The sequence below is a fragment of the Neolamprologus multifasciatus genome, chromosome 4 (assembly GCF_963576455.1).
Source record: "Neolamprologus multifasciatus chromosome 4, fNeoMul1.2, whole genome shotgun sequence".
Lineage (NCBI taxonomy): Eukaryota > Metazoa > Chordata > Actinopteri > Cichliformes > Cichlidae > Neolamprologus > Neolamprologus multifasciatus.
This window is the reverse complement of record NC_140442.1, coordinates 17,211,075-17,235,486: the sequence shown is the minus strand read 5'-3', so window position 1 is coordinate 17,235,486 and position 24,412 is coordinate 17,211,075. Positions and strand designations below refer to the sequence as shown.

General features: G+C 39.0%; 5 protein-coding genes across 11 annotated transcripts in view; 4 read left to right on the top strand and 1 right to left on the bottom strand.

The window, feature by feature from the left end:
- septin9a (septin 9a) overlaps positions 1-24,412 on the bottom strand; it is an 88,841-nt gene that overhangs the window by 26,070 nt on the left and 38,359 nt on the right. The window contains exon 1 of one of the 7 annotated variants that reach the window (XM_085156700.1): positions 5-1,084. The exons of the other annotated variants lie outside the window; for them this stretch is intronic. The gene's annotated coding sequence lies outside the window, so the exon portion shown is untranslated. Of the gene's footprint in view, positions 1-4; positions 1,085-24,412 lie in introns of those variants that run through there. 7 annotated transcript variants of the gene reach the window in all.
- On the top strand, positions 5,216-8,890 carry LOC146520199 (uncharacterized). Its single transcript, XM_085156704.1, has 2 exons — positions 5,216-5,366; positions 6,083-8,890. The coding sequence occupies exon 2, from the start codon at positions 6,084-6,086 to the stop codon at positions 6,933-6,935; it is 852 nt and encodes a 283-aa protein (XP_085012830.1). The 5' UTR covers positions 5,216-5,366; position 6,083; the 3' UTR covers positions 6,936-8,890.
- Positions 8,424-13,406, top strand: LOC146520198 (uncharacterized). The gene is made up of 2 exons (XM_085156706.1): positions 8,424-8,523; positions 9,481-13,406. The coding sequence occupies exon 2, from the start codon at positions 9,491-9,493 to the stop codon at positions 10,184-10,186; it is 696 nt and encodes a 231-aa protein (XP_085012832.1). The 5' UTR covers positions 8,424-8,523; positions 9,481-9,490; the 3' UTR covers positions 10,187-13,406.
- On the top strand, positions 15,027-20,530 carry LOC146520197 (uncharacterized). Its single transcript, XM_085156703.1, has one exon. The coding sequence runs from the start codon at positions 15,028-15,030 to the stop codon at positions 16,468-16,470; it is 1,443 nt and encodes a 480-aa protein (XP_085012829.1). The 5' UTR covers position 15,027; the 3' UTR covers positions 16,471-20,530.
- Positions 19,837-23,146, top strand: LOC146520196 (uncharacterized). The gene is made up of 2 exons (XM_085156702.1): positions 19,837-19,948; positions 20,852-23,146. Exon 2 carries the CDS (start codon positions 20,853-20,855, stop codon positions 22,332-22,334), a length of 1,482 nt encoding a protein of 493 aa, XP_085012828.1. The 5' UTR covers positions 19,837-19,948; position 20,852; the 3' UTR covers positions 22,335-23,146.

Below are 24,412 nucleotides of genomic sequence, written 5' to 3'. Positions count from 1 at the left end.
TCACCGTGTGTGAAGTGTTTGTGTGTATGAGCTGTCCCCTGTCGAAGTGCAGCGCTCCAGTGAGAGGCCAAACTCTGCTGTGGCTCTGGAAGCTCCCTGCCTGCCCCTCCCACCCATGCCTGTCATGTGACTCTGCACGTAAGGCAACACCATACGCCCACTTCCTTCAAATAACCCCGACCCTCCCTCTGACAAATAAAAGGGAAAAAACACCCCCACAACTTCCAATGCGATAAAAAGTAAATGTTAGCAGAGACCGGACAAAGACAGAGCGTCAGTGGCTGCGATAAAGAAACAACAGAAGAGCTGTGTGTGTGTGTGTGTCTGCAGCTCTGCAGCCTTTAGGCCAGCTTCTCCTCAAGTCCCACATTAAAAAACAAAAAACTGTAATTACTTTGTCTGGACTCCTTATCTCCTCATCTTTACGTCATCAAACTACTAACACTCAGTCCCTTTAACAAATCAGTACCCTCCATAAATCAAGACTCACTGATTTCTTTTCCCCCTCTTTGCAAATTTTATATCATATTGGCTTTTACAGTAAATAATTTAAAAGAAAAAACAATAGAGTCAAAATGTTTTAGATAAAGCCAAAGAAATCAAGCAGACAGAGCAGGGGATATAATGACATTTATCCTTTTTTAGAAAATTTCACAGAAATTTTTTTTTTTTAAAGCAGCTTGTGTACGTACTGAATAATCCCACAGCTACTAAACTGAAATGTTTGGCAACAGTCAAGAGCCTGGATAAGATATCCTCAGACATTTCAACAGTAAAAAACATTACAGGGATGATGTACAAACACTTTTATTGTTACTGTAACAGCATTAAAGCCACATGTATACATAGTATGACAAAGTATGAAAAGCAATACCTTTGGATATGTGTAGTTGAATAATTACAGATCAATATATAAAAATAATATAACACGAATCCATGTATTAGGCAGGTATATTTATTTATAGCATATATTAGATTGTATACTGTAAACAGATGTATAAGATGAGTTAAATGGGGGTAGGAATGGCTGACCAGGATATGGTTAACATTTTGTTCTTGTTTTCCTCTTGAATATGTTGGTTCTTGGTGTCCGGGGCTGGGCGCTCAGGTATGTACCAGCTCACTCCCAGTGGCTACTTGGCGGGGCCTGGCGCCTGTTGCTCGGTCGGGCCTCTTCCGGGGCACGGAGGGCACTCGGGCCTCTGGCCTCTGGCCTCTGTGCCTGCGGCTCGGTTCACTCTGGCACAGCTGGCTGCCGGCGGAGCCGGCGGGCACGCCGGTGCAGCCCCCTCTAGCTTCTGACCGGTGGCTACTGGGTGACCCCTCGTCTGGGGATCCTCAGCCCTTCCCATGAAGGTGGCACGGATGCCCCTCCGGTGGTCCTCCTTGGGTTCTTGCACTCTGGATGTCTGGGGCCTGGATCTCCTCCGTGCCTGCTTCATGCCCTGGGGGACAGGGCTATGGCTCTCTACATCCTCTTGCAGACCATTACATGGGGAAACCATTTGAATACAAGTGCGCCGATCCACAGGTGTGCACACGGGTGTTCACTGTTCGTAGACTTAAATCACACCTTTCTTGGATGCTACTTCAAAGCACATTGTGCGCTGTCTGTCCTGCGTGCTGCACAACAACATTCAATGTTTAGTATTTACTGCTGTTTACACTTAGCTAGATTAATGCGATGGTGTTGTTTAGTATGTTGCTTTGTTTTGGTTTTTTTTGCTTGTTTTCCATTCTTTTTCTCTCAACAGGTGATCCCGGAGATATTCCCCCCCCCCCCCCCCCCCCCCTTTCTCACTGTCCCTCTCCCCTTCTGTTTTTCTTTTCCTTCCTCTTTCTTTCTCCCTTTCCTATCCCTCACTCATGTCTGTCCCATCTGTAACAACTGAAAATAAAATAAAATAAATAATAAAAACAAAGGTCGATCAAATGGACCAATACGGCAATGCCATGATGATCCATTTGGCAAAATAAATCCATTGGGTATCCTTGTTGGTCTTCAGACAACAATTCTGATGGCTAAAGAACCAAATGGGACAGGCAAAAAAAAAAAAAAAAAAAGAATATGATGGCTTTTAATGATTGTGTTTATTTGTCTTTTATTCTCTAATACTTATTGACACTTGTTACTTATATGTTCAAAATAAAGATTTGATTATGACAGTGCAAACACCAACAACTATTACTATTTTCCAGTGAAAATATAAACAAAATACGAAAAGACGAAATCTAAAGAATGGCAAAAGAGATGTTAAAAACACCTGATCCCTTATCTTCCAGTACCTGAGAACAAACCAATTACTTTGGCTGATTACTACTCTTTGGAAGTGTGTATATTCATGCCAGATTAAAGAGGAAGGGAACAGCTGTTTTCAGGCTCACAGGAAGTGTAATTACACACCAGTGAAGCAACTTGAGTTTAACTTTACAGCCACATGAACACTCACACACTCACACTCACACACACACACACACACTCTCTGGGCAACACCTGCATTCCTTGAAACGAACAGTCAGGTTCCTGAAAAAAACCAGGCGTAATATGTTGGAGAGACGTGTCATTACTCAAACTCAGAGGCCAAAATAAACCAGGGCTTTTAAACAATGTCCATCTAACGAAACTGAAACATCAATATGGACCTTCTGAGTCCTGCACAATACCAACACACGATTCATTAAATCCGACACACAAACATAGCTGGACTTGTAACTGTGATAAAAACCAGGTTTTTACCAAATATGGATGTAAAATAAACCCTTGTTGTCATTAGTTTTACAGGGTGGAGAACCCTGCAATTCCCCCCAAACTCAGGGCCCCGTCTCTCTTACAGCTTTTCGCTCTTTGACCTTTTTCGTTCTTTTCAGCTCACCCTTTCTGAAGCTCAACTTTATCTCCCCAATAAAAACCTGATGTTTAAAGTGGAGACACTGGAAATGTAGATAATTCTGACAGCACTTAATAATGGGTTTAGGAGCTGGTTTATTACTCAGCTGCACTTTATTTCACCAACACGACACAATCATCTTTGAAATCTTCTGTGGATTATGCAGATTATTCAATAGGAAGACATAACAGAGCTTTTCACTTCTAATATGCATTGCAGCAGTGCCAGTGATGAAGCAAGCCACAGATAGTTTAAATAAAAAGGGGCAAAGGTCATGAATTAAGACAAATTAAAAATCCACATTTAGGAAGATGAAAACATCATCCTGAAGTCAGCTGTGTGCATAAAACTGTGCCACTCTGAACTCGAAACACAAACTCCTCTTTTTAACATCACTGCCACTCAGGAGCTGCTCTCCAAAGGTTTCACTGTTAACTTGTCTTTTTTTTAAGCCTAAAATAGACTTTTTATGAGATACAAATTCCCTCTCTTTCAGATTTTCTTCTTAAAAACGCTGACTCCGGAGTGAACCCTGCATGCATGCAGCGTGGGCCAACCATCATTTGTTTGATCTGACATAACTTGGCAGACTTCTTTATTACAGAGCTGCTGTGCTGCTGGGGACATGGCCTTCTTAAATGAAAGAAGAAGAAAAAAATCGTAATTTTGAGGAGAAGGAGACATAAAGCTGATGTCAGGGGCTGAAGTTTGTGGGCCACGCTGAGCCAAGATGGTGTCATGTACTGGCAGGCAGAGCATGAAGCTGCCTGGCTGACCCTTGACAGTATTCCTTGGAGTTGGACTTTCATAACACAGAGATAGAAGAACCATAGATTGACTGGGCGCATTACATTAAAGGCATCACAGGTTGTCTTTTTCGTCCATAGGAAAATAGTGTAGCGTACGACTAATACAGAGGGCTGCAACACATCTTAAATCAGTATTCAGTAGACTACAGTGCACGGGGTGTGTGTACAGTTCTGCAATGAACCATCTTAGGCTGATAAATGACACTACCAAAAATAAATAAATAAAGGTTCATTAGCTGACATGCATGCTGAGGTTTCTAAAAAACAAAAAAGCAAGTACAGAAAAATTAAATCAACAGCAAGGATTTTATTCATTTCTGCAACACTCATGCTGCTCATGTGAAAGATGTGGGTGGTGGCCACGGAGAAACTAAATGCTTCCTTTGTGTGTGTGTGTGTGTGTTTCTACCTCACCCAGAAGGAATACTTAAGCCTCCGTACAGGATAAAAGGAGAAACTTGAGCATCTCTTTATGTGTAAACATTTGTGAGTTTACTTAACCTAAAAATCTATTGTGCACCGTCACACTGTGACGCTTGGATTTCCATTTGGAGATGAAGAGTAAACACTCGCAATGTAAATAACATTTAGGGGCCAACTTTAGGGCAAATCTACAGGAAATTAATGTAGGTCAGTGCCATCTGAAGTAATAGAAACACTGTGTGTGGGTGGGTGTGTGTGGGGGTGGGGGTGGGGGGGGTTGAAGATGTCACATGAATCCAATTCTCTGGGAAGAGGAAGTACTTCCTCACTGAGGAGGATTTGTAGTAAACAGCTGAATGAGGCCCTCTCAGGGTTCTGAAAACAGCTCCTTCACCCTCCTCCACCCGATGTGTGTGTATGCCGACACTGAGCCACTCATCTCTGTGTGTTTGTGTATTGTGCTTCTTAATGTATAATACAGTGGACTTAAACGTATCATTGACAAAGGTTTTCCAGCTCCAGGCACTACCTTCCAGGTGCAAGGCCAACTACCTGTGTGACAGCAGCATCTGCTGGTAGCTGGTAGAGTTGCAGCAGTAGAAGCAGCTCCACAAGCTTCAAAACAACATGGGTCAGTCTCCAGCCTCAGCTTTGCAGTGCAAAACTTGCATATCTAAAAATTTGGCAAGTGTATATTTAGTAATTTTAACATGATGAAACTTAAAATTTGAGTTGTGATGCAAACATCTTTGTACATAATCGTAAAGTTTTTATATGGTGACAGAATCTACAGAACATCTTTAAACAATGAAAACTAAAGTAAATGAAATGAAAACATAGCCATTAAAAACACGTGTACACTATTTAAAATTCACTCAACTACAACACGAGAGACTTGACTGCAATTTCAGTCCCTCACCTCTGCAGTCGGGCAGACACACCCATATTCAGACTTTGGATTAAATGACTAATAATCAGCTTTTGTATTTTAACAGAACCAAATTACCACAAAAAGAAACAAAACAGAACAAAATAAAAACACACTGAAATGCAAGCTGGTTTTGCTCTTTTACAGTGAAGAAGTCTTTTTTTTAACAGGCAGACTGTCAGATTTCCTCTAACAGCAAAACAACCGGCAAAGCTTGTTTTCCTGGTTTCGTTTCTAAGGAAAGTGAAATCTAAAGGGAGTTACTACAGGCTCACACAAACATACAGATCAGCCATCGAAAGCAGCAGATTTACGCAGGTAAGCATCTTGTTTTCTAGCGGCTACATTTTTGCTTACTTTTGCTCACATCACTGCTGACAAATTTACACCCAATCACTAATGCAGCATTTATCAGGTGACAAAATATTTACAGTTACAATGAAGTTGACCGTTTTTTGCATTAGATTTCACTATGAAGTGGATTACATTTCACTCCATCTGTCTTCTCATAAGTTTTTCTTGCAAATACACACACTCCTGCAAAATTGCACACTAAGTCTGCAGCAACAGACAATCAGTCTGTTTAAAATCAGTTTAAAATCTAGTTAGTTTAGGTGATTTTCATGGAACCAGTGGCAGACTGAAAAAAATTGAATTCTAAATTAATTCATTAGGATCACTGTTTGGACAAATACAAATATTAAGTCATGTTTTCGTTACAAGTCTTTGACTCTAAAACTGCCATAAAACAATATCTACTTTGTTTTATTGCTCTTCTTTAACCTGACCGTTTAGGGACTTTTAATTTGTTATTTATCTGAAGCGGAAAGGAGGCTTCATCATATAATGGATGGTATTAATCAGGGGGGAAAAAACCTGTGAAACCCGTTTTAAATAATGTTTAAATACAGAGTAGGACAAATAATTGCATGGTAATAAAAACATCACATAATCATTAGATCACTGGTCACAATGACAGCATGGACTAAAATATGCATGAACATTAAAACTAATAAAAATAACTTTCTCTACAGGATGATGATGACGTCAGCAGGAATTACTGTGCTGTGTGGCTGTGTGGCTCTGCTCCTGACCCTGACTTCTGTGTCAGCTGTAAGACGAACACTGAATTCAATCAATGATTTGATGTCAGTAGGCTTCGGCCAGTCTGTGCCGATCCACAGTCTTGTGCTGCTCCACTGGTTTGCCAACACTGTTAACATTGACAGAAACGATGTCATACATCTGACCTTTAACCCAAACCATGATTATGGGTCCCACTATTATGGCAACAGTGGGAGGCTGTTTGAACTATCGCTGGGATCCACATACTACACCATTGGTAACATCAATGAATCAACAGCAGCCCAATTACCACCTCATGTCCGAGCCCAGTCAGGACATGGAAACAGAGCTCGAATCGTTATTAGAGTCAGGGAGGCATATGGAGTGCAACAAGTAGAGCGTGTCTATATCACGCAACATTATCACCAATTTAACTATCGAAGGTCAGATTATGATCCAGATCAAACGTACGAGGTCACTACCAACCTCTTAAGAGAGATCAGAGAGTTTTCTATGGACAGTCATGACATGATATCATTAAGGTATCTTAGGGATCGCTTTGGACGCAGGGCTAATGATTCCCAGTTAGAATGCATCAGAAACATGTGGGGTCACCTTGCTTCTCTCGGACTGTTGTTCCACATTGTGGGGTATACTGGGCCAGTACAATCCTACTGTAACCAAGCCCAGTTGGCATCAAGAAGAAATGATTCATGGAGCAACATTCAAGACTGTCCAGGTTTCTTATGTCGTTTGTTGTTAGTAGTTTTGGTATTTGCTGTTTTGTGTTTTCTTTTGTTAGCAGTAGCAAATAAAAAGTGAGTAAACAATATGAAGAGAAAACTTGTTCCAAGATAGACTCAAACTAACTGTAACTGTTGGACCAGAAAACCATCTGGATCTTTATTTTGAACATAGTCTTCACTTGGTTTGGGAAAAAACAATTAGCCAGTTGCAACATCTGTACCACTAGATGACTGATGAGAAATTTTGTAAAAGTGTTATAAAACTTTCCACTTTTTATTTTTACTCTCTAATATGAGTTAATTTTGTGCTAAGTTTGAAAGTTTTAAATGGATAGACCCACAGCATACTTGCAGTGAAAATCAATATTTTGTATATTAGCTACTCAAAATGGTTCTTACTGTGTATCATCTGTACAATATCTCCTCATGTGTACAGTAGTAACAGTAGTGACTCCCAGCAGATTCATCCAGTGAGGCTCAAGGACAATAATGCTGATGGAGGAATGACAGACATGTTGATTAAGAGTGTATTTGACTGATGCTTTTGCATTTTCTCTGTAATCTTGAAAATTTTGTGCTCATTAAACTGTATTTTCAAGCGTGAGATGGCCATTTTCAATGATGTGTTGTCAAAATTTTATTAGATATATGTGCATTGTTCAAAATGCAAACTAAGTGCATGCCCTGGTCCTTGGGCAAGACACTTCACCTGTTGCCTACTGGTGGTGGTCAGGGGGCCCGGTGGCGCCAGTGTCCGGCAGCCTTGCCTCTGTCAGTGCGCCCCAGGGCAGCTGTGGCTACAATGTAGCTTGCCATCACCAGTGTGTGAATGTGTGTGTGAATGGGTGGATGACTGGATGTGTAAAGCACTTTGGGGTCCTTAGGGACTAGTAAAGCGCTGTACAAATACAGGCCATTTACCTTCTGACCTAAAACAAATATACGATTTACTTTATTCAAATCCATCTGTGTTTCCAAGTTTCAAAACGTAGCTGATATAATATTTGTTGTGCACTATGTAAATTTCTACATAATGGCAAAAGACCAAAAATGCAGCAAGTGTGAGAGGCCAATAATCTGCATTAAAACAAACAAAAACATCCATTGTCAAACAAAATGCAGACACAGATTATGTGCAAATATTTCAATCCACTCGAGTAGTCATGAGCTGTGACACATATATTTTTGGACACAAAGATAATCTCAAGTTTTTATATAGTGACTACAGATCACCTTTAAACAATGAAAACTTAAATTAAGAAAACAACAATCATTCAAGAAAAACGCCAAATTCAAAAACATGCGCACAATGTGTGAAATTCATATGTGATCATTTGCTACAGGAGAGACTACTGCAGTGTCACAGTGTGACACCCTGCCATAAGGCAGACACGCCCATATTCAACGTTTCCATTACAAGCCTGCTCATAAATGGCCAATAATCAGCTGTTAACAGACATGTGACTGTCAAACTACCAAAGATAATGAAATGTTTGTCTTTGAAAACGGAAGGAAGTCAAAAAGTGAGACTTGTTTTTTGACTTCCTCTTCACAACTGTCAAAACTCGTTACGCTGGATTTATTTACAAGGAAAGCGAAACCTAAAAGTTACAACTGCTCTCACACAACAAATAGATCAGACTGAGAGAAGCATACAGACACAGGTAAGTTCCCTCATTTTCTAAATTCTTTGCTCGACTGGTGAGGAATTTACCCACGTCTCTAATGCGGAATCTATTCCACAGGTGACAAAATATTACATTTACAACAAAGTGGATTTGACATGGAGTCTGTTACTGTGCACTACGTATGCCTTTTGACTAATTACAAGCATACATACTTCCATTCAATATGATCTGCAAGTCTGCAGGATTAGTATTAAAGCTTTGAATTTTAATTTGTATAACTTCCTGACACAGTTATTGGGAGTGTCATGAAACCAGTGCCATGGCCAATAAAAAGTGAAATGCAATTCATTAAGATTAGCAACTGGCTTTATCTAATAAAACATGAAAACATTTTCGGAATCTCTCAAACAAAATCTGCTTTGTTTAATTACTCTAAGCGGACCGTTCAGTGATCCCGCCCTCTTGTTTATCTGAAGCTGACAGGAGGCATCAGTGGACAAATCAAACAAGTTTTGATTATAAATGAAGAGTTACTAGTGTGACACTCCCCTATCATTACCTCCTCTCAGGTCCTGTTCAGGAAGTTAAGACTGTTTGGGAAAACAAGAGAATTTCTGAATTTAAGTTAAAAACAAAATCTCTTTATTTAAGAAATAAAGAGACATTTTTAGAAATGATTTTGTAACTTTGTAACATTTATTGTTCTCTGGGTTAACACCTCCCATCTAATTTAATAAAACTTTAATTTACTTTTCCTGGTGAAAATACCATTTACCAGGAAAAGTAAATAAAACCCGTTTCAGTGTTTATACGACCAAATGATTAACGCTTAATTACAAACTAGGAAAGAAAAATTAAAGTCCTTTTTTAAATGGTAGCATGTTGATAAAAATATGTAATCATAACTATTATATGCATCACAAGTCACAAAAAAAGACAAAAAAATAGGAAGGAAAATGCATGGATTCACTAACTACTTAAATCTCTCTACAGGCTGACGAAGATGTCAGGAAAGATCATCTGCTGCCGTGTGGCTCTCCTGATCTTTACATCAGTTTCAGCTGTAAAACGAATGCTCAATTCAATCAGTGATCTACAGTCAGTCAGATTTGGCCCATCGGTACCAATGGAGAGCCAAGAATTGCTCCGCTGGTTTGCCAACAAAATTGAAATTGATACAAACGGTGTCATACGAGTGAACTTTAACCCACACTGTGATTATGGCTCACATCATTATGGCAACTTTGAGGGGTTGCTAGATGAATTGCCAAGGGGGTACAGATACTACACTCTTGGCAATGTCAATCAACAGACATCACTCCAGCTTCCATCTCATAGGAGAAACAGGGCCCGAATCATAATTAGAGTCAGGGAGCAGTCACAGACAGTAGACCAAGTCTATATTACACAGCATTATCAGACATTTGACTACCAAAGGTCAGAGTACGATCCAGAACAAACGTACCTGATCTCTACTAACCTCCTAAGAGAGATCAGAAGGGCTCGTATGGACAACTCACCGATACATCGTGTAAACGCGTCCCAGCCATGGGACACTGGAAACAGACAGGCTGCAACAAGAAGAAATGGACAACCTAATGGTTGGAACAACGATTGGTTGATCGCTTTGGTTGTTTTTGTCTTTTTGTTCATTTTGTTCATTTCCTTTTTGTCAACAGCAAATAAATACAACAGATAGGGCTGTTCGATATAACGATATATATCGGATGACGATATAAAAATGTCTATCGTTGCATTTTACGGTATCGTTTGTTTCGTGGTGTCGCAAAATAAGCTGTTTACGGCAATTTTTTTTCATTATTTTGATGGTCACTGGTCGTGTTCATGGGCTGAATCCTCCTGAGGCCGCATTTGTAGACCGATTACGTCACAGCGACGCGCCCAAGGCTGTCCAAATTCGTAGACTCCTCCGAATGCGGCCGACAAATGCATTCTCCTTTTCCCCGAATTTGAAGGATGGGTCGGGTGTGTCCTTCTTGGCCTACCATATCCCAGAATTCATAGCGCAGCCCAGCCAAACTCCAGTTTCCAACAATGGCGGCCGCTACTAAGTTTTAAAATTACTCTTACTAATCTTTCTGGGTCACAAAATAAACTTTTAACATATTTTTAGGCGAGAAAGTAGCTGTGTAAACATCAAATATCTGCTCGGTTTATCAAGATATTGCATATTTACAAAAGTGCTTCGACGAGACATCTGCTACCCACCAGCTTGATAGCTAGTCGGAAGCTCGAGGGTCATTGAAGCCGCCGAGAACGGCACAACTCCCGGTACATCATTTTCAGATCTCTGTGGACTTTCGCTACTCAGGTTAAACGTAATATATAAGTCACTTAGACAACCTAAAAATGTTATTGTTGGGCTTTTTTCAGTGTTTTATTTGTTCGTGAGTCAATCGGTTTGGCTGAGATTAAAGTTATTAGATTAGATTAGATAAAATAAAACTTTATTAATCCCCCGGGTGGGTTCCTCCTTGGTTTTTACACAGCTGAATAAACATCAAGCAGAAAACTGATTAAACAGAAGTGTGAGACGGTCGAGAATTTACTCCAGTGTCCTGTTAAATTTTAGATAGCAAGGAGCAGACGGCTGAGTTTATTAAACTCCACCGAGACAGCGGTGATGCTAATCAGAAGGCTAGACCGTCCAATTTCCCCAGCCGTTTACTTCCGGCCTACGTAGACCACAAAGGCTGGGTCCTCAGGAGGATGCAACCCATGAATTTGGACACGACCACTGTAGTGTCTATATTAAATTCTTAAAGTTCTCTCTTTCTCTTATATTTAATATAACCACACTACAGACAGACAAGCGCTTGTTTTTATGCGTTGTCGTTAGCAACAACAACGGTAAAACCACCGCGTGTCCGCTTGTTTATTTTCCACATAAACCTTTCACAATAAAGCTCAAGATCCTGTTGAGACTTTTCAAAATAAACTGAATCACGTGAAAGATGCAGAGTATTTACGGATGAGAAGCAAAAAAGAGCCGCCAGGTGCTAAAAAATAAACCTCAAACGTTAGAACGGGCTTTTCCCCGCAGCACGCTGTGTAATAAATACTCAAAGAAAACGGCAGCCATTACAACCTATGTCTTAAGTATAGTTTCATGCATCAGTTAAAACACTCGACTCCAGGTACGCAACGCCCAGCTGGAAACACTTCACGCAAGTCGAGCTGGCCGAGATTCACAGAATTTACAGAAAATGTTAAATTTTTGTGATTTATATCGTTATTGGACGATAGATGTATGAATATCGGGATATGAGATTTTGGTGATATCGCACAGCCCTAACAACAGAGTATAGTTTAATCAGTAACTGAAATTATGCTCAGGACCAGAGAACATGGAGCATCTTTGTCTTGACCGGGACAACAGGGCAGTTATCTGAGTTTGACTACATGACCAATAGTTTCTGCTGTACAATTTGCAACCATGTCATTATCTTTTTTTCATTTTTGTCTTAACCTGGACTATATGAGTTTATTTTGTGTTAGATTTAAAAGACAGGCTGGTTATAGCATGCTTGTAATAAATCATTTTGACAGCAAGTCACAAAAAAAAAAAAAAAAAAAAAAAAAAAAAAAATCAACATTTTGTGTGTGGACTTCAAAATTGTGCATTTGTATTTGTCAAATATCTAATCGAGTCTAATCAACAGTAGTGACTCCCAGCAGATTCATCCAGGGAGGAGAATGGACAATAGCTCTGACAGATGAATGACAGAGACATGTTGTGTTACTGTTTTGGTATTGTATTGCATTTTTTAAAATGTTGTGCTCATTAAACTGTATTTTTAATTGGGGACAGTCATTTTATGTGATGTGTTATAACTGTGTTGACTCAAACATTGTATTTGATATTTTAGTCTTGCTTAAAAAGTAAATTAACTGTGTGGCCTGGTTAGGTACTGGGCTATAACAAACAAGATTCACTTGATTCAATTTCATCTGGCTCTTCTGTTTTACAACATAGCTGATATGAGGTTTGCAATGCACTACGTAGATTTCTACACTTTCTGATAATGGCAAAAGATTTAAAAAAAAAAAAAAAAAAGGAAATTCGTGTTTGAGGCCAATAATCTGCTTTAAAAACAAAACAAAACTAAGAAACAAAAAAAACTGATTATGTGCAAAGGAAGGTTGAGAGCTGTGGCACTTGCATATTAAAGTGTCACTTGGCTGTGTACCCAACTAAAATGCTAAAATACTGTTCTGTTTTTCACCATGAGGACGAGGTTTCATGCAAACAGCTGTATTATGAAACTTCCAGTTAGCGCTAGCCTTTCCAGCTGCTTTAGTTTCATTTTCAGGGAAACAGAAACCTAAAGTGAGTTAGGTCTGCTCCTACACAGAGAGCTCAGACACATGGCAGAAGCAGGCTAAGGCAGGTAAGCTCTCTTACTTTCTGCTGCTAATTTGAATCATTTGGAGACTGATTAACTCTAGGTTTTATTGTAAAGGTTTCTCTGCTTAGAATTTATTCTGAATGGAAAATTATTTACACGACAGTGCAGCTAACAGCATTGTACGAGGAATTTATATGAAGTTACAATAAATACTGAGAGTCGACTGTCTCTTTGAGGATTACACACTTCTAATGCACCCTTTCACACAGAAGAAGAAAATCACACAACATACATTCACAAACATAAATTCACCTCGTTCTATGGCTTTATTGACCCACCGAAAGCATTTCAATATTTGAAGCAGGCTTTTATGTGATGGATTGTTACTATTGGTCTCTATTACGCAGAGTCTGCAGAGCACTTTGTGATATTTTGTGTTGTGGATTGTTTTACTTCCTGAAGAGGCAGCAATCATAATAAACACTGCATGAGCAGCAGCATCATTAGAATTGTAGCACAGCTATATCAGTAAGTATATTCTGTGTTAAACCCGCCCCCCAAAAAAATTGTCAATACAGACATTAATTTGATAATGCTTTTGGAAATATTCAGGTTTACTCATGCAATTGTATTTTAGCAGCTCATGAGCCCACAAACAAACGTCAGGACAAAACATTCTGGCTTAATTAGAAGCAGACAAACTTGTACTTAAGGACCAGGAAAGCTCAAAACGTACACACACCCGGACACACTCACACACACACACCCGGACACTAGGGCTGCACGATTAATCATTAGAAAATCGCGATCTCAATTCATACTTATGTGCGATCTCATTTCCAAATGACAACGATTAAAAAGAAGAAAAAAAGATGACGACGATTGTACCGCATTTTGATCCGGGACGTAATCTGCATGAAAACAAGCGCTCACTCTTCCTGCTCAAGAAACGACAAGGGCGGAGCCTTATACCACGTGATACAGAAGCTGGCTGCTAAAATTGGCAGGGAAAAAACAACAGAGAGCACGTCAGGGATGACGAGAAGGTGACAGGAGAAAATCCGTCCCAGTCAACCACCCAAACATCAATAACGGGAACCTTATACAGCGCTTCCCTATACCCGTCGAACTCCCGCAGGCACAAAGAAATTACGAAGGCTATTACTTATCACCTGACCAAAGATATGGCTCCCATCAACACTGTGCAAAACGAGGGATTTAGGAAAATGATCAACAGCCTAGACCATAGGTGTCAAACTCTGTCCAGAGTTTGACACCGAAGCCATACGAAATTACTATTAGAGCTGGCCTACTGGTATTATACAGCTAATATATATATTGTTTAGTATTAAGCTTTGCTTGTTCCATATTCAGTTTTCAAGCAAAACTTATTTGAGTCCATAAGAAAAGATTCATTCTTATATCTGGAGGAAGATTTTTTTTTCAATAAATATTAATGTTAGCCCTCGACTTTGTTCCAGTTTTGAATTTTGGCCCACTGTGTATTTGAGTTTGACACCCCTGCCCTAGACAAACGCTACACAGTGCCGTCCCGCAACTATTTTTCTATTGTTGCACTACCTGCTCTATACACGCAGTGTCGAGCAATGGTGGAGATGGAATTTCAAGCAGTACAACATTTTGCGGCAACAACAAAATGTGAGACATTTGTTGTTTTTATGTTTATTTATTGTTTTTATGTTCAGTCTCAACTGTTACGAAGTTGATGTGCAGTTAACAAGTGCAATAAATATTTATATTGGAAAAGAAAATCGTGAGAGAATCGTGATCTCAATTCTAAGCAAAAAAATCGTAAATCTCATTTTATGCAAAAATCGTGCAGCCCTACCGGACACACTCACACACACACGGACACACTCACGGACACACTCGCACACACACACACACACGGACACACACACGGACACACACACGGACACACACACGGACACACTCACACACACACACACGGACACACTCACACACACACACACACGGACACACGGACACACTCACACACACACACGGACACACAATAACTAGCAAAGCTTACTGCAGGGTTTATATGTACACATATCTAATGTTTAAAGACCACTGGGAAAAATATGAACAAATATAAGGTAAAGATGCAGAGAATAATGAAACCAGTAACTTCTTAAATCTCTACAGGATGTTGAAGATATCAGGACAAATCAGCTGCTGTGTTGCTCTCCTCCTGACCCTCTCCTCGGTGTCAGCTGTAAGACGAGCGCTCAATTCAATCAGTGACCTGAAGACGGTAGGCTTTGGCCAGTCTGTGCCTGAGTACAGCCTCCGCTTACTCCACTGGTTTGCCAATGAAATTGACATTAACAACAATGATGATATCCTGCTGAACTTTGACCCAAACAGTGGTGCTTATGGCTCACATTATTATCGCAACAATGAAGAGCTGTTAGACCCACTGCCGAGGGGATACCGATACTACACTGTTGGTAATAGCTACCAAGATGCATCACTGGAACTTCCAGATTATGTCGCGGAGTCGGACATTGAGGAAAGTAACAGGGTTCGCATTATAATTAGAGTCAGGCAGCAGATTGCAGCACGGATAATAGATCAAGTCTATATCACACAGCATTATGAGACATATGAAGATCAAGGGACAGATTATGATCCACAACATACATATCCAGTCACCGTCTGCCTCCTAAGAGCGATCAGAAGGTTTTCCTTGGACCGCAATAACATCAACTCACTGAGGTCTCTCAGAGACCACTTTGGAAGCAGTGCTGATGATTCCAAGCTATGGGACATTATGGATATCTGGGGTGAGCTTGCTTGTCTTGGACTGTTTTTGTTTATTGTGATCCCAGAACAGTATTCCTCTCACAAACACCACAGCAGACGTCAGCCAGCACCAAGAAGGAACACACAACCTGATTTTGTGAGCAGGCAAAATGTCACTTCTGGGATGTCTGCAAAAGATCAAGTAAATCATAGAAATGGGATAAAACTGAAGGTGACAACAGGCAAAAGTGGAAACGCCAGAATTATTTGGAGCAATGTTCATAGTGACCTTCTTAAACGAAATGTGATGGTGGCACTTTACCAGAATAATCAGGAAGAGAAAGCCCTGACTTCTAAATGTATTGAGAACATAGCGTCAAGCAGTTATGACACATTAGTACCCCTGAATGAAGGCCTTCAGGTACGACTGCATGAGGTTAGGACTCGATTTTTCTTCTGGATTTCAGTAGGAAAGGAGATAGACAGAGGCAGTGAGTTTAAAAACCCCAAAGCTGTGAATATAACAGGTTACAATGCTAACCTGCAACTCTTTGCAAAAGACGGCAAGGCTTGTGCTCGCTTAACAGTGACAAAGTCTTTCCAGGACTGGAGGTCCAAATTTAAAAATGCATGGGTAGGCTTCTATAGCTCTGAAAATAACGCCACAAAAAACTATGAATGGCGACAGTGGCAGTGGGCAACAAAATTCAAAGAAAACAATTCTCAGCACAATTATAATGTATACGAGTACGAGTCAGACATGACAATTGCCCCGGGAGTGCAAGCACGCTTCATACTGCAGGGTAAAATAGAGAAAGCAAGAACCTCACCCTGGGCTGAATGAAGAAATTTACTCCTTTAAATACTGATTGAATAATGTTTTTTAAAAAGCCAAAGAAAGAAAGTAGAGACAAGTGTTAGCAGCAGATTTTAATTTCAGGTCATTACCAGCCTCTTAAGAGTGATCAGAAAGGTTTCTAGAGAACACTTTTGAAGAAACAATCATGATTCCCAGCTATGGGACATATTAAACATATGGTTGTTGTTTATTGTTGTCAAGAGGCCTGGCCCTATACTATGAAGCAAAACCAGAGTATCTTTCAATTACCTGGATTCAATGATGATCAGGATACATATCATACGAAGCTGTTTATCAACTTGCCAAGTTAACTCCCAGCTTCTTTCACATGAAAAGGGTGGTCTTAGCATCTGATTGATCTCAAAGGAGCATTTCATAGATCATATACACAAAATGATCCCTACGCAACCTAAACCAGACATTATCAAATGGTGATTAAACATCTGTAAACATAGTAACATTAAAAAAAATAAAATAAGTATAAATGTTTTTATACTTCACAAAAATGTTGCCAAATCTTATAATACAGCAACTTAGACACAGAAAAAACACCAAGAATACCTATTCAACAAATCAAATTAAAGTCACTTTGATCTGCAGACAAACTGAAGTCATTTCAACATCTCCTTTATTAGCCTGTGGGAGTGTAAGTTTTAATGTTCAAATGCATCTAGCGTAAACAGCTGTAATGTGCATCCATCACCTTAGAAATAATCAACAGCACAGAGCATGCACTCAGCCATAAAATAATTAATGTGAATGAAATGTTTACTTTACCACTCAATGCACTAAGTCACAAGATTAATGAGTTTCTCTCATCCTTTTTGCAACAGTGTTGCATTTTACAGTTTATGTTCTTTGCATAATTTTGATCAACATTTATCATCATCTGATAAGGTCTGTGATAGCAACACTCATAGGGATCATTTTGTGTGGAGGACGAGTCATATGACCTGTGAAACACCCCTTTTAGATTGGTGTTGCCAGCATCTGACCAACCGTTTCATGTGAACATGCAGGGGAAACCCTGGAGTTAATGAGTTGATAACTAGCTTCGTGTAACTGTTTATTCAATTGCTGATGTTGGAGTAAGTAAATCCAAATAACAGAAAGATACCCTGGGTGTGTAGAACTTGCTTCATAGTACAGGCCTCTGGAAAGCTACAACTCTAACCTAAATAACCTATTGCAGGCTGCAACACAAGGAAACAACAACTCTGAGATAGCACCTTTGGAATCAGGGCTTCTCCAACATCTTATTCTCGTTCTTCTGTTTCCCCCGCCTGTCATATGTATGCAAGGACTAATTTAACTAAAATCAACATCAGCACGTTTTTTCCTGGTATTTCTTCTGCATCAGTGAAGACTGTATTTTTCAAACCCTCTTGAAAAAGAAAAAAGGACAAATTCAGATAGTGAGGCCATTAGTAATTATTGGCCTATTTCAAATCTTCCATTTATTGGCAAGATTACGTATTACGATTAAGTAACTGCTTGAAAACAAATTTCTACTATGAAATTTTCCAATCAGGATTTCATCAATGTCACATCACATAAACTGCTCTCATTAAAAAGGTGTTCAATGATATTTACTATCATTGTTTACCTGTTTTACACTATATTTACATATGTTTTTAATCTGTGTTATATATTTTTTAACATTTTTAAATTTTAATCATACTTTTCTGTTCATTCATCAATTCATTTTTAATACATATATTTTCTTCAAAAATAAAGTTATTTTAATCCAATTTCGTAAAATAAATAAAACCAGTAAATAACACAAAGAGGCACAACATGCTTTAGATATCAACTAAACCAAGTTATAGCCGCCTCACGGTTCACCAAGAAAAGGCCACGACCACCAGCAGGATGTTTAATTAAACATGGAAACAAAAATCCAGCAGGAGCTGTTACATTGCACGCTTTGCAGCCATCTGTTTAAATTTACTTTGTGCTGTATGGATTTGCTTTCTAAATCTTGCATAGAATGCTTGTAATGAAATATTTGGGATTTCTAAATATCTTTTTAGCATTTGAACTACATAAAATTGTGCTTACAGTGTATGATATAGTAGCTCGCCACAGATTTGTAAGAAAAAAGGACCATTGCTCTGATCGATGAATCTCTCGTATGTTGAATAACATATGATAAAACATCATATTTTATAGATGTTTTTTGTATGTCTTCTGTCATCTTGAAAAGTGTGTGTTCATTAAACCATTTTTTCAAGTGTGCAATGGTTATTTTGTGATGTGTCATAACCAACTTTAGAAACACAAACAAGCAGATACGTAGAATGTAAGGCTCATCAGTGCCTACGCTATATGACCAGGCTCTGGCTGCTGGGCTGGGGTCAGCATAGAGTCAACTTTATGATCACAATGTGTTCTTGGCTAGCTGTCTGTTATCATGCCATCTGTTCAGATGCTTGTAAAGAGCTGATGATGTGTTAATAGCATAATGCGATTGTTTCTGAGATGGGTGCAGTTTACCCTGTGGTGTATGAAATGCATGTCTGTTCCATTTTGCTTCTCAAGCACACGAAATTAATTCACATCCATTTCTTTTATCCGCTCCATCCATTCAACATGCAGATAACTGAAGAACTTTTGCAACGTAAGTAAAGACAACATTGTAAATGTAATATAATTATTGAGTTAAGTGTATTAACGTGTACCTGCCTTGAAGCAGAAGTGTCATTATGTTCGTATTAGATATATTATATTCTCTCAAACATAAACTAGACAAATAAAAAAAAAACTAAATACAGTGTCCTGGTGACCTACTGACCTAAAAACAATGCATGATTCACTTGCTTTAAATCCATCTGGGAATGTTCGTTGCACGTCTTCCATGATTCACAACATAGTGAATAACAAATAGCAGGTAACCAAGTGACTCTTTGTGTTGCCTAATAATGGCAAACGACCAAAAAAGAAGAAGAAACAAAAAAGAAGTCAAGTGTTTGAGGCTAGTATTCCACATACACATACATATATTAAAAAAGCGAATAAAAATTAAGACACTGACGTGCAAGTATTTCAATCCACTCTAGGAGTTCAAGAGTTGTGACACATGCATATAAAAGTACTTACAAAGACCTGATAGACTTGATAAGGCTTCAGGTAATACTGACTAATATTTAACCAAATTTGTCTCAGTTGCTCTCCCAACAGTCAGACACTTCATCCTAAACCTGCTCTTCAAAATGACAAATAATCAGTGTTTGTATCTAGAAGCGTGGCTGTAAACCCAGCTAAAATGCTGAAACAGTATTCTGTTGCTCGCTATTACAGGAGGTGGTTTCATGCAGACAGATGTATTAGACAACTTCCTGTTAGTACCAGCCTTGCTGGCTGCTTTGGTTTCATTTACACGGAAACAGCAACCTAAAGGGAGTTACCTCTGCTCCTACACAAACAAAGAGCTCAGACACATGACAGCAACAGACTAACGCAGGTAAGTCCTCTTACTTTTTGGTGGGTTTTTGAATGAATTTTTGACTGATTTAACTCTAGATTTATTTGTGAAGGCTTCTCTGTTTCTCACATTATTTTAGTATTGTATGTAGTAAGGTACAAAAATTGAACATTGACAGTCTTTTGTAGCATTATGTACTTCTAATATATCCTTTATCATAAAAGAAAACCACACAATTAATATTTACCTCACTTTCTACAGCTTTGACCCACAGAATCATTTTCTCTATTTGAAGCAGGATGTTATGCAATTCACTGGTTCTAATGGTCTTTATTACATTGATAGTCTACAGAGCACTTTGTAACAGCTTGTCTTGTGGATCATTTATTCATTTGACAAAGGCAGTTATCATAAACATTGCATGAGGAACAGTGTCATTAGAATGGTAGCAAACAGCCAAGTATGTTCAGTATTAAAAATAATACAGACATTGGTGTTAATGTTTTCAAATTCATGTTTGTAAAAAAAATATTCAGGTTTACTCATGCAGTTAAATTCAATAATTTCAGTAGTTCATAAGCCCACATATAAAGCTTGGTTCAAAACTTTCTGGCTTAATTTTTTTTTTAAAAAAGCAAAAACAAAATCAGAATTTGTACTCAATGACGAGCCAGGAAAGCGCACTCCTGTTGTTTAACCAAATGATCTGGCTCATGAAAAACACACACTGAGACACGATCCTCATGTTAACCTAAGTCAACACTGCATTATGGGATTAGCCAAAGGAAAGATAACTGGCAAAACCTGTTTCACTGTTATTATGAACATGTCTAATGTTTAAAGACCACCAGGAAAAAGATCATCAAAATATGAACAAGTGTAAGGTGAGGATGTAGAGTCTAGATGAATAATGAAACCACCAACTCTTAAATCTCTCTACAGGATGTTGAAGACAGGAAGAATCACGAGCTGCTGTGTGGCTCTCCTCCTGACCCTAACCTCTGTGTTAGCTGGAAAACGGGCACTGAATTCAATCAGTGATCTTAAGTCAATCGACTTTGGACAAACGGTGCCCAAACACAGCCTCCTGTTGCTCCACTGGTTTGCTAATGAAATTGACATTGACAACAACAACATCATCCTGCTGACCTTTGACCCAAATAGTGGAGAATTCGGCTCACATCATTACGGAAACTACGAGAGGGTGTTAGACCCACTGCCGAGGGGATACCGATACTACACTGTTGGCAACATCAATCAACAAACATCGCTGCCACTGCCATATTATGTCATCCACCCACGGGCGGAGTACCCAGCGAGAAACAGGGACAGGATCATATTCAGGGTCAGGGAGCAGAACGTGGGACGCCAAACTTCACAAAGGATCGATCAAGTGTATATCACACAGCATTATGAGCAATCTGAAAATCAGGGAACGAGGTATAATCCAGAGCATACATATCAGGTCACTACCAATCTGCTGACGGAGATCAGAGAGTTTTCTGTGGAAGAAAATGACATGAGCTCACTGACGTATCTCAGAGACCGCTTTGGAAGCCGTGCTGATGATTCCCAACTATGGCAGATAAGAAACACGTGGGGTGAGCTTGCTTGTCTTGGGCTGTTTTTGTTTATTGTGATTCAGGAGAAGTACTCCACTCACAAACGCAACAACAGACCTCAGCCAGCACCAAAAAGGAACACACAAACTGATTTTGTGATCAATATCCCAGAGAGCAGGCATAATAATCCTGTTGGAATGTTTGCTCAAATTCTAGCGGATCATAGAGATGAGATAACACTGAAGGTGACAACTGGAAAAAAGGGAAAGGCCAGAATTATTTGGAGCGATGTTCCTAGACATCTTCTTAAAGAAGGTGTGATGGTGGCACTTTACAAGAATGATCAGGAAGAGGACGCTCTCACTTATAAATCTATTGGAAACAGAGAGTCGGGCAGTTATGATACATCAGTACCCCTGAATGAAGGCCTTCAGGCACGACTGCATGAGGTCAGGACTCTATGTTGCTTCTGGAAATCATTAGGAGATGAGATAGACAGAGGCAGTGAGTTTAAAAACCCCAAAGCTGTGAAAATACCAGGTTATGATGCTAACCTGCAACTCTTTGCAAAAGACGGCAAGGCTTGCGCTCGCTTAATAGTGAATGAGTCTTTCCATAACTGGACATCTGAATTTAAAAAGGCGTGGGTAGGCTTCTATAGTTCTGAAAATAAAGCCACAAAAAACCATGAATGGTGGCAGTGGCAGTGGGCAACAAAATTCAAAGAAAACACTGATTTTCAGGACCTATTTTATGATGTGTACGAGTACGAGTCAGGTATGACAATCGCCCCAGGAGTGCAAGCTCGCTTCATTATGCAGGATGAAATAGAGAAAGCAAGAACCTCACCCTGGGGGGAATAAAGATATTGAAACAAAATTTAAGATAGAAATATTAAATTAACCTGTACATACGCCCTTTCAAATAATAGCTGAATGATTTTTATTAAATAAAAAAAGGCAAAATAAGATACCAGACCAGTGATGTCCATACTGTATATTTAAAAGTAGATTTTTAGTTAAAACAATCATATAGTAGTAGATGTAAAGGTATTTCAGGTCCTTCATCTCTATGCTGTCTTCTGCTGAAAACAGACATGAGCCTGTAAGAGCTCATTGCAGAGATACTGGTACTAATGTGCTGTACTTCATGTGGTCAGAAGTTTTTGTAAAACAGTGATGAACTGGGTTTGAGTCAATTAGAAACAATGTATTCATCAGCCCATAATCACAGAGCACTGTTAAATGTCCATTTATGGAAAAAGGAGGAAATCCATGGGATCAGTGTTAAGATTTCTATGGGAATTTTTTTATATGTATGTGATGAGATTAATGTGACTGTTTTTTCTTTTTACCTAATGGAAAACGGACACAACGGCTTCTGTGCGTCTCCAAAAGATTTGCTGGTGTGTGCGACATTTTGCCTCTACATTTTGAATGTATTCTGTGTTTGTATTATTTTTTCTTCCCTTATCGAAAATGCTTTTTGTAAAGACTGATTTCAACTGTGTATGACATGCTTATGCTGATGACCCCTTTACAGCAATGTGGCATTAAGATTTGACTCTTAAGGGTTCAAGCTAAAATCCTGCAGACCTTGCCTTTACGGAGACATGCCGCAGACTGGACTGGTTATCACCTGCTGGGATTAAAGGTCCTAGTGTGTAAATGCATTTTTATAAAACTGTACAAAGTCTTCTGTAACAGCCTTATCGTTCATGACAAAGTGCTGCTCTGCAAAGGCTTTTCAATGCTCCAGCATATCTAGTCAAACAAGCCGCACCTCTGTCTCAGCTGTTTGCACAAGATTGCAAAACTATGAATTGCCTGGATGAATAAATGTCATGTGTGTTAAACTGTAAGTGGGTCTAAAGTTTAATGAAGAACATCCTGTGAAAAAGACTCAAAAATTGTGTTTGTTAAACCTCATTTCATCAGTGACATTAAGTTTTTTCTAAAAGTTAGATGTGTATAATTACAGAGACAGGTGTTTCTCTTTTTTCTAATCACAAGACGTTTTTGGGTGTCAGGGATAAATCATTTCCATCCCTTGTGACATGCACAAGTCGTCGTTTCTAGCCAAGTCCCAGGCAGAACTATCAAAAGGCCTTTATGCTTGAGTGAAAGAGACAAATACTGTTTTAATGCGGTGAAAAGAGGATAGCACTCAGAGGGCCAGCACAAGACCCAAAAGATCATAAGATAATGACTCATCATTAAAAGTGTTGCAGGCTCAGCTTTGCAAAAATAGTAGTACAAAGAACTCTCTAGTGAAGAGACCAGAGCCAAGTTTTAATGACAAACAGACACTTATTTGTTCAGTCTCTAAAACACATTTGATCAGCTACTTCCACCATTTTGTAAGAAGAAAGCAGAAGAGCATCAATTTCTGCTATGACTTGAGGTGATTCAGATTAGGAAGAATCAGTAATCGATTAATGACACCTAATCCATGCACATTCGTTAAGTTTTGCTAACAATATTAACAGGTTTAATTTTTGTAAATGAAATTATGCAAATTCAAAACGCATAGGTGTTTATATAAAATATATACCACACACACACACACACACAAAAGCAACAAAACAACAACAACAAAAAAACCCACCCAATATCCAAAAATGAAGCTGCTGTGGATTCACTTTCATACTTCCTCTTTGTACATCCTTTCAATCACATTACATAAAACTAAACACATAATAAAGCAAAAACTGCCTAATGTGTCATTACTGTCCTAAATTCACGCCCCAGTACATGAAGCTCACACTCAATTACTATGTTAAATATTCTTTAAGCAACCTTAAAATCAGCAAAAAGAGCTCACTGTATCAACAGGTTTTTTGTTCCCTTCCTGTGTTCCTTTGTTAACCAAAACATAATGGAATTTTTTTTTAGTTTCAAGCAAGTAGCAGAAGAAATTATGTTAAATACTTCACAATCCA